General features: G+C 45.4%; 1 protein-coding gene across 1 annotated transcript; it reads left to right on the forward strand.

Annotated features, from left to right (window-relative positions):
• Positions 1–695: 695 nt before the first annotated feature.
• On the forward strand, positions 696–6,233 carry LOC112954181 (keratin, type II cytoskeletal-like). Its single transcript, XM_026047322.1, has 8 exons — positions 696–1,121; positions 1,770–1,981; positions 2,154–2,214; positions 2,628–2,723; positions 2,981–3,145; positions 3,257–3,382; positions 4,057–4,277; positions 6,200–6,233. Exons 1-8 carry the CDS (start codon positions 696–698, stop codon positions 6,231–6,233), a joined length of 1,341 nt encoding a protein of 446 aa, XP_025903107.1.
• Positions 6,234–10,560: the final 4,327 nt, after the last annotated feature.

Genomic DNA, 10,560 nt, shown 5'->3' on the forward strand with positions numbered 1-10,560 from the left:
GCCTAATAAATCTTTTATTTGCCTTAAGATATCCCTTGAGTTTTCTTTATGATCTCAAATAGGAAGGATTGAAATGAAATGTTTTGCCTCTTGTACCACAACAGAACTGTGCATTTCCACTCCCAGTGATGACTCCCAACCTGCAATCTGCCTCCTGATGTGGTTTGTGGACACGTGCTGTCCTTGTCCCTCCACGAAAAGCAGAATTTTGGAGACTCCCAAGGGAGAGGCTCCACAGAGAGCAGACAATGCAAAACTCAGTTCTAATTTGATGTTTTTCGGAGCATTCCTCTTCAATCTACCGTTGACAGAATGGGAGATGCTCTTAAGGTCATTTCTGACCTAAACTGTAATTGATGAGAGGAAGGAGAACAAATTAAAATCACCAAGCCCAGCCTCCGCTGTCCTCCAAGCTGAGTTTGCAAGCAACGCTGTTTAAAAACAGAAAAAATTCCACAGGATTTCATAAACATTCCTGTCACACATTTTGCATATTGCAGCTCGTGAAGTGCTGCGAGGCAAGGCAAACCCCCACGAAAACCCCAAATTATTCTCCTCCATCAACCAAGCCCAGCTTCCGAGTTGTGTATAAAGGAAAAGCTTGTGGATGCCAGAGCAGAACTCCCTCTTGGAGCTGCCTGCTCCCTCCCGGCTGTCCCGTTTCCCTGATTTTTGCCTCCTCCAAGGATCCCAGCATGAGCCAGCAGCTGTCAGCTGGAAGATCTCTTCATAGACAAAAGTCCACATCAGTTTCTGCTGCGAGCAGCCCAAGATGCTGCAGAACCAGCATCTTCCCCCCAGCTGCATCATTTGGGACAACATATGGAGTATGGAGGAAGAGCAGCCCAAGTCTCCAGAATGAGGATGGATATCGACAGATTTTCTCCAGCAGAAGAGGATGGGGCTACGGGGATGTCCATTGCAGCCACGGCGGCACTCGTGGGCGCACGGGAGCCGGCGTGGGCAGGAGCTGCAGAAGGGAAGGTCTTTGCCGGCTGCACGTGAACAAGGACCTCCTGCAGCCCCTTTGCAGGAGGACTCACCCTCAAATCCAGTGCACCCAACTGCAGGACCCGAAGCAGACGAGGCGCCTCAACCAGTTCGCCCATTTCGTTGACAAGGTGAGATCTGAGAAGAGACACAAAGAAGCGATGAGCTTTAGGTATGGAGGGAACCTTCCTTTTTCACTCAGCTCGTGGATTCCTCTCCTCCTGCCCTCACCTTGCAGGAGATGGCGCACACAGTTCCCATGCCACGAGCTGGGTGGCAGCTCTCCAACACGGTGCACGTCTAGCTGATAAGGTTATTTTAATCTCTATTTGTGTGCTTGGGTAAGCTGCATCTGTATTTATTTTTGACAGCACAAGGGAGCTGTTCCTCCAAGATCTTCTGCTCTGCTTCTGCACTCTAGCACTGCATGGAGCTAGGCCTTGTGGAGCGGTGTTGTCTTCTCCTGACAAATGGTGATTTCCACTATCTGAGCACCTATGCAGATGTATTCAGAAAGCCCACAGTCTCTGCAGCTACAGCAAAGGCTGCGTTGCTGAAGGCTTCCCCAAGGAACAGGAAAGCATCAGGCCGTGTTTGCCCTCGGATTCCTCGCTTATGAAGATCACCCTATCTCCCTTTTGTCCTTGTCCCCCTCATTAGGAGCCCCTGGAGCACTGACGCAGAAGACACGATGCCTAATTCCTCTCCCGTTCACCTGATCCCTGTACGATGCACCTAAGCACGTACCTGGAGAGGGTGGCTTTGCCTTCTGGTTGCAGGTACGATGCCTGGAGCAGCGCAACAGGGAGCTGGTCACCAAATGGGACCTCCTCCACAAGCAGGTCACGCCGCGCCAGAATAACCTCAAGCAAGTCTTGGGGAACGTCTTTCGCAGCCTGCAAGGGCAGCTGGACTTGCTGCTGCAGGAGAGGGGGCAGATGAAGCTTGAGCAGAACCACAAGGAGAAGCTGGTTGAGAAGCTGAAATGCAAGTAAGTGGGTGGAAACTCTAAGAGGCAGGTGGACTCTCTTTTTGTCTTTCTGAATGATCTTCTCTCTAACAAAAAGTACATTCCAAAAGCAACGTGACCCCTAACAACACCCCAAAATAAGGCCTCCAACCACAGCAGGACCTGGGAACGAGTCTCTCTTCTTCCCTGACAGATGTGAGCAAGAAGTGGCCAAGCACACAGCCGCCAAGAAGCAGCTCATGCTGCTGAAGAAGGTAAGGAATGTGGACGAATGGAGAGGCTGGATTCGGAGATCAAAGGAGTTTCCTCTTGTCTCTCCCTTCCACAATAAGAATCAGGTCTAGAGAACATTAGAAGTCATTAGACAAATGTATATTCAGAACAAACACATCACAGAGCATTGCCAGGGAGGACCAGGCCTCTGCCATTTAGCACAGCAATTGCATTTAAGTCTAAAATGACTGCTCATTATTCCTAGCACCCAAATCATGATATTACTAAGTAAGAGTCCAGCAAAACTATATGTGGGACCCCTCAGCTGTTGTGCTAGGGACATCCGACCTTCCAACTCACGTTTGCTAAAAGCAACATCTTACTCAAGAAAACATAGGGAAACTGCCTGTGGTCTCCATCATTTTCGCTCCTAAGTGCCTGGGAACTCTTTTAGGACGTGGACTGTGTCTATCTGACCAAGGTGGAGCTGCACGTGAACCTGGAGATCCTAAAGCAGGAAATGGGGCTCCTGAAGTGCGTGTTTGCTCAGGTACGGATCCTCCTGTCCAGCTCTTGCTTGTCTGTTCCCATTCCTAACAGCCACTCCTTATCTATATTGACTTATGTCTGATTAAACTAATCCATCGGGTTCCCTCTTGGAGGCAATGGGACTCAAGCTGCAAGTCCGGTCACAGCATGAGTGGTGGCTGCAAAAAAGCTCTTGGTTGCACTGTTACTTCCACGGAGGTGGATGAAGATAAGGACTCAAGGGAGGAGAGGTTCCTGACTGCTTATTGCCACTTGCAGGAAACTGCTGAGCTGGAGAGAAGCGTCTGCGGCACGGCCGTCGTTGTGCAAATGGACAACAGCCGAGGTCTTGCTGTGCAGGGCGTCCTCAAGAGCGCTGCGCGCCGCTGCAAGGACATAGCTCAGAAAAGTAAGGCAGGGTTGGATGCACTGTATGGAACCAGGGTGAGTTGGAAAACCCAGTGACCTCCTGCAGTTCTGTCACTGGCAAAACCAGTAGCACAAGGATCCTGGAAGCCAGAGTTAATTGCCAGCTCTCTCGTTTCTCACTGCCAGCATCAAGAGCTTGAGGAGGCAAAGGGGAGACATTACAGAGAGCTGAAGTCCCACCAGCAAGAGGTTGAGGAGCTGAGCCTGGTGATGCAGAGGCGGCAGTGTGACCTTGAAGACATGAAGAAGCAGGTAGGACGGGTCACATTCAGCCACTGGATCTCCTGGATGTAAGATCCCAAGTCTTCCGGATTTCCAGGCAGTCCTTTTGTCTTCAGTGTAGATGATTACTCAGATGGCTTCCACTGTGTTTAGATCTTCACTAAGATCTTAACAGTGCCAGAGGATTTATCTGATGGACTGTTTTCTGAGGGATCAATTTGATTGTTGTAAATAATGAATTGCACCAGATTACATCATTGGTTAGCTACAGCAACTCGGACAATTGCTCCAGCAGGAATTCCAGCAGGAGACAATGCCTCTGCCACAGGCTCAAGGCATCCAATAAGTAAGGTAAAGCTATGACTCACCAGTAATCCAGCACCCCTAGTAAACAAATGGTATAATTTTCAGGTTCATTATATACTTTATAACGGGAAATAAGGGAAAATCTTAATGATTAGTTCCGATTAGAACAAAACATTGGTGTCCTTGAAACAAGCTTAGGTACACAGATGTGCACAGCCTTCCTCTAACATTTCAGAAGTGATGCTCGAGTTCTTTTTAGAAACATTTGGCTTTCCTAAAAATGACATCAGTTCTTCTGAATTTGTCACTCTCAAGAGGAGAGAGATGGATTCTTTTAAGGGTGAAAATGGAAAAACAGAGGACAGAGGGAATAAAGACTTTGGTGTCTCCCTGGATAGGTGTCCTCTCTGCAAACATCAGTTCATGCTGCTGAGAACCGCAGGGCCCGTGCCCTGAAAAATGCCCGGGAGAAGCACGTGGAGCTGCAGAACGCCCTGCAGAAGGCCAAGGACGAGCTGGCTTGCATGCTGTGGGATTACCAGGAGCTGCTGAACGTCAAGCTGACCCTGGACATCGAGATTGCGACCTACAGGACTTTACTGGAGGGCGAAGAGGGCAGGTGGGCATCATTGCAACCATGTGTGGGCAGTGGGCAGCCTTTGGGACACTTCAGCAGGGCAAGAAGGGTGGAAAAAGACAGAAATGCTAGTTATGTGATGGGTAACTATTCAACTTTCTCCCCCGTTAGGATTTCCACTGGAATACCTGTGAGCATGTGTAAGTAATTCCAAATTTTGCTTTTTTTTTTTCCTTACAACTTTTAAAATGCCAATTCGAGTTCTTATAGAGAAGAAAAAAGCCATGTTCTACCTACGAGAATTGTTCTAAGAGCGACTCGGTTCTTGTTTTCCTGTGACAGTGGTCAGCACTCCTTGCAATATCATCTGCGGACCAGAATGTGGAGCTGGTCTTGCTGGTAGACAGTCCAGAAGACTGTGGTTCCTCTGTGGTGCTGGTAGAGCATCCTTTCCTGCAGACTTTAGGGCCTACCAACAAGGATTCACCTCCAGGAGCATGGTCAGCTCCGTAGCCAGGAGGAATGTCCCTGGAGCCCCCAGCTGGAGCTACATATCCAGGAGTGGAGAACTGAGATCCAGAAGTGGGGACTATTTGTGCCAGGGCTCAGTCCCTCAGGATGCTGACGAACGTGATGGTAGGACCAAAGAGATGGATGAAAAGAGCTGCAGAGCTGAGAAGAGCTTGGGAAGCTCAGCTCACTCACAAGGGATGTACAGGCCAAGGATGAGGATTTCAACGGGTCCTCTGTGCCAAATACAGTTACAAAAATGAAAGCTCTGCTCCTCTTTCAGTAGTAAAAATGTCTTCAACACTGGTTTCCACCTGAGGAAGAGGCATGCTAGGAAGGAGAACACTGTAGCATCAGGAAACCACATCAGAGAATCATCACCAGGATCACTTCAAAAAAGGGACACTTCAAACATATTCCTCTTGATATATGCTCTTCCTTTAAAGCTTGTGGTTGTCTTGGGGCACACAGCACATGATCAGCCAATCCCTGCTTGCTCTCCATCACCTTCTTCTTCTGATGAAACTCTTCCTGACTGTGCAGCAAGTTGTGATATTTGGTTCAAAAATCCCTTTCCTAGAGTGCTCCAGGAAGTATTTCTGGAAACGAGCTCTTTAGGACTCTCCATTTCATTAAAATCAAGATGAAGTCATTTTAGGCAAGCCTGTGGAGCTGTACCGGTAAGACAACGTGGTCATGGAGAGCAGGGGCAGGGCTCTAGTGAAGTTCTTTGTTGGATGTCTCAGACCAGTTTGTCATCCATACGTTGGCAGTAAAGACACAAAGGAACCAAAAAACCACATTTCACCTTCTGTAGTCAGCAGCGAGTAATTATGTTGCTCGCATTCCCATTAGTTTCCTTGCTTAGTGTCCTGACACACAAAGTCTGCTTTGACATCTGCATAAATTAGAGCTCTATTACTTGTATCTTGATGACTCAAAAGCCGTAAAAAGTGGCAGGGTTTTTTTGTTGTTTGTTTTTGCTCTACTTCCAATAAAGTGCATGGAATATGAAAGCATCGCCACTTGTTTTTTAGTATTTCCAAAGAATACAGGAATGCCCTGTCCTAAGTTGGACATGGCTTTTTTTTTTTTTTTCCTCCCCATTGTGAGCAGATATATTTGCTCATTAAAAGTTTTAATTAAAATTTAGGCAGAGGTGCCAGGGCTGTCCAGAGAGTGTGGTTCAGAGTCAGTCTTTAGTTGCTGTAAATTACTGAAGCCTTTTAAAGTCAGCTAATTTACTCTGATTTGCACCAAATTTGACTCTTCCCCAGTGCTTCAACAGATGCTTGAGCAGTCACAGAGAAGAAATCTCTGTTTCTTTGCATTTTTATTGCATGCCCGCCACTGAGGTGTGATGCTAAAACGCATTTTATACTGGTTCAAAATCTATTGCAAATAAGAGCATTAGAGCAAAAAACTCCAGAATGTGCTTGTTTGCTCTATTCCAGCATCATTCTGGAGAACCTTCGACTACCTGCTTAGGATTTCAAAACATCAAAATGAGACATTTCATTGTACGTTGGAGTGGGTTAAAAAGGAAGCCAACAAGTCAGTAACATAAATCAACAACAAAGGACAGGAGCATTTTGTGATTAAACTGATGAAAGGCAACTTGCAGAACAAAGAAATGAATCAGATGAAGGGAAAAATCAGGCAGATTTGGGGTTTACAGAAAGGGAAGTGCAGAGGGAAAGCTTTTGCTGTCCAAAGCAATGGTCTTCATTCAGAACTGGAAGAGCTTTCTCTGGTCCCACAAATTCTCATGTGATAAGAACTCATTTCCCAGAGAAATACCAGCGGCACAAAGGAAAGCAGGTGCAAACCTTAATGACAGAAACCACAGGAAAGATTTGACAAGCGTGGAGAAAAGAACAATTGGCCAACCATAAATATTCATTGGGAGAGGTTTAAGTATGTCCTGAAGTTCATGATGTGTCCACCAGAAACGGACAACCTTGTCCCTTTGCCTGCAAGGGAAGACTAAATCAATGAGACGACATTCGGTACTGCTTTCTCACATCCAACCCACCCTCCACTGCCATCATTTCAAGACCTTGATCTGGAAAGTTAATTTTGCAAGTGGTTTCCTTTAAACCTGTGACTGAACATCAGTACTTCATGAATCGGTGGGGCTTTTCATCAGAAACTCAAGAGTACGTCACAAAGGGACACAAATCAAACCAAACCTGGGCCTGGGGACTAGAGATTTAACATAACAAAAGGAAGAACGTACCTCCTGCTAGCTGAAAGTGCTTCCCAAAAGGATCTGACCCAACCTCCATGGGCAATTCCTTCCCTCTCCAGGGCTGAGGAGTCTTTTCTGCACAAGATTAGAAGTCCAACAAAAAATGTTGAGAACTAGTGTGGAGCATCTTTTTGCCCTTTCTTTAACGTCTTTGCCTTGGTAGGCAGTGTGATGCTCTTCCATTCAAGGCCCTGGATTCCCATCCTTCCCACATTGATTTCCACTGTGTAGTTGTGCGGGAGGAAAGCACCACCGTGGAAAAGATCAAAACAATCCTTTGCTTTGTTGCAAGCCTCAGATTTACAGGCAGTAATCACCGCACGGAGATGTGATATGCATACGCCAGGAACTAAGGGAATCTGGGGAGCATGTGATGTTGTGTACTCTCATTAAGACTTCAAAGGTGCTACAGAAATCTGGCGCCCAAAGGGTGGGACTAATTTCACCCAACTTTAACCATCCAGAAGTTGGGCGCCTGGTCTAGTTGTCTGGTTGTCTAGACTGCCTCTGGTAGTCAATAAAAGAAGGAGGTAAGTACCTCCAGAGGTTGATTCCTCCCACCTCCTATTTTAGGATGTGGTGAATCACTGTCTGGAGATGTCTATCTCTTTCCATTAGCCATGGAGGCCGTCTCAAAGATGAAATTAGAATACACGGCTGGTCTGATGGCTCAAGTTGGGATGGAGGTGAAGACGGGCCCAATGTTTGATGAATTTTATGAGGAATATATTTTGAAAATCCCTGTCGCTGCTTCTAATATACAACAGATGTAGGTTAAAGAGAGAAAAAAGAATACATTACCATATTGAATTCCCTTGGAATTCCCTAGCATTAGAATATCCTTGCAGAAGACCCAAGAAGATGAGGATGTGCTAATGAAATCAGGTTTTTAACACCACATAAACAACACAGACAAGAGTCTATACAGTCCATGAAACTGTGTGCACAAAAATACGTATCGCCGCCCAACCTTATATCTGTTAAATGCTGTTCACAGGGATAAGTTATTGCTATTGTCCCTTCTGAATACAATGAATTTTCTATGCCTGTGCCTAATTACAGAGACAGGGAACGGCTCTTTGAGACTATCGCATGGAATATATTTTAAGAGCTAGTTCAGATTCATCTCCAAAGGCAACAAACAGATGAATGAACCTCACATGTTCTCATAACAAATTCCATTTTCAGCAACACATTCAAGGAGAAGACTGCTGACAAAGGCAGAGATTGCAAGTGGATAGAAATGACTCACCTCTCCTCAAAATATTTTCCTTCATTTCTTCCTGAATTCTTCCCTTAAAACAGATGAAAGGATGAAGACATTTTTTTCCTGAGTGAAAAACAGAAAACAGTAGAGATTCAACTCAGAACAACGAAAAATCCAATGTGCCTTGAACCTGAAAGACATTAACTGAATCTTCCATCTAGCTGCCTTCCCACTGGGATCCACTATAAACAACAAGGGTTTGACTAACACAGAAATGTTACTCAATACTGGACAATTTGCTGCAAAAATCTCTTACCTTTCATGGAGCCAGTGGCTCTGCTAGGATGTTTTAGACTGCTGACGTGTAGTTGGTTCGCAGACTATTAATTGTAGACTGTGAGATGTTCCAAGAGCCTTCCACACAGCCTACACGTATAATGGGCTGCAGACAGGGAGCAAAGGCTCACGAGCTTTCAGTCTGACTTTTGATTCAGGACACAATTTTCCTATGCAGAGCATATATTACTTCTCGCTGAGTGAAAGAGCTGGAACAATTGCCTTTTGTATTGGTCTTTAGAGTCAAACACCCAATTCACTTTTGATAATCTCTTTGAAGAATTTAAAGGCTCTGGGAACTTCAAGCCAAACTTTGGCTTCAGCTCTCTAATATTTGCCAAAGTTATGTTTTTACTGATACTGTCGATTGTACTGGCAACCCAGTATGAACTGCGAGTCCAAGATACTATAAACAAATGTGTAATCTGAAACTCATGCTTTAAATATGCTGAATTACCCAACTTGTAGAGAGCAAGAGCATCAGTTAGCGCAACTAATTTGTACCACCATCCCCTCAAACTCACATAAGTTGCAATTACATCTTCAATTAATAGTCTGGTGCACTTCTCTATGGCAGTCACGTCCTATGGCCTGCTAAATTTTGCATTATTTTTGTCATATATGCTCCTCTCTCTCGGAAAATACTTTCATAGGAGGCTAAACAGGAGGAGTGAAGGTGGTCACTGGTTATCTCCAGACACTGTCATGTAAAAGGTGGAACATTCAGACTTCTCTGAGTCCAGTTCCCCCTCAGCCAGGAAGGGCAGAGAGCATTGAGTTGAGTTGAGTGTGAGCTGTAATGTCTCTTTCTCTCATGAGCACTTTGCTCTCAAAGAGCCCTATTGTTTTGAATCTCCAATTGCCAGTTTGAAGAAGGCCCCAAGAAAGAACAGAGACAATTGGCAGATAGGCCTGGTGTCTCACCTCGTTGGGCTGGTGACTTAGGACAGAGCCTCATCTTAACCAAGGTGAGTCACCACCGCAAGTGCCCAGTCTAATCTACTCATTGAGACTTCCTCTGGTGATGGAGAAAAGATCACCACCTATGGAGAATGACTCATCCCAATTCCCCCAGCCTCAGACCCAGAGGTGGTTGGTTGTCTCTCCCTTGAAGGTGCCTCGCCACTGACTGTCAAGGACGTGTCTGGCAAAGATACCCACCTTTTAGCTGTTGTTTGTCGAATTAGATGAATTTTCCTAGCTTGAAATGTGCTCCTGCCCCATTTTTTGTTACCTGTAGAGATTATCAAGTGCCAAATCAAGACATCCTCTGGTAGAAGTTCCAAGACAGCGAGGGCCAAAGCTTGAAGTGTATCCAATGGATCTCTGGTTAAGGATTTGTAATATTATTCAAGCAATAACAACAAGCTGAAATGTACCTCAGTTTCTTGGCAGCAAGAGGAGGTCGCTGTGAAATGCCCCATAGGAGCATTTCTAGGGGAAAGGGAGCCCATTTTGAGTGCTTGCCTTTGAATCCAGACCCATAACACAATGTTGGTTTTTTTTTTTTTTTTTTTGGGGTTACATTTCCGTACTCAAAATGAGCCTGGTGAGAAAAAAAGAGATTGTGAAATTACCCCCACAAAGTGCAAGCCTGCAAAATGTGCCATCACACAAAAAAAACCATGAGACGCAAAACCCCAAACGACACACGGCAAACAAATCACAAAGAGTTTCTTCAAAAATGTTTGCTAAACTATAATTAGTGTAAGTTAGGGGAGCACTTCAAACCATAATATATTCTAAGCCAACTTGCAAACAGAGCACTTTTAGATTCCTTTTTATTTCCTCAGTAGTTAGTATTTGCTGGGCTGTTTTGCATTTGGAGGAGCATTTATTGCTGCCAGGCAAACCAAACCCTTAAGCGCTTTAAATTAACGTCCTGATCCTATCAAGGCCAGCTTCCTAAATATATATAAGGGGCAGCATCAACCGTGTCACTTCAGCGGGATCGCTGCTCCTCTCCTGCAGAAGAACTTCCCCTAAACATTCATATTCCACCTTGAAAAAAACCACCCACG

The sequence above is a fragment of the Nothoprocta perdicaria genome, unplaced genomic scaffold (genome assembly GCF_003342845.1).
Source record: "Nothoprocta perdicaria isolate Ctin4 unplaced genomic scaffold, notPer1 scaffold_491, whole genome shotgun sequence".
NCBI classification, from domain to species: Eukaryota; Metazoa; Chordata; class Aves; order Tinamiformes; family Tinamidae; genus Nothoprocta; species Nothoprocta perdicaria.

What these genes read in the sequence shown, in the direction of transcription:
- LOC112954181 (XM_026047322.1), top strand. Translation starts at nt 696, where the DNA reads ATGAGCCAGCAGCTGTCAGCTGGAAGATCTCTTCATAGACAAAAGTCC. An exon ending in TGAAGTGCGTGTTTGCTCAG is followed by an intron (nt 2,724 to 2,980) that starts GTACGGATCCTC and finishes TGCCACTTGCAG; the next exon opens with GAAACTGCTGAGCTGGAGAG. An exon ending in TTGAAGACATGAAGAAGCAG is followed by an intron (nt 3,383 to 4,056) that starts GTAGGACGGGTC and finishes CTCCCTGGATAG; the next exon opens with GTGTCCTCTCTGCAAACATC.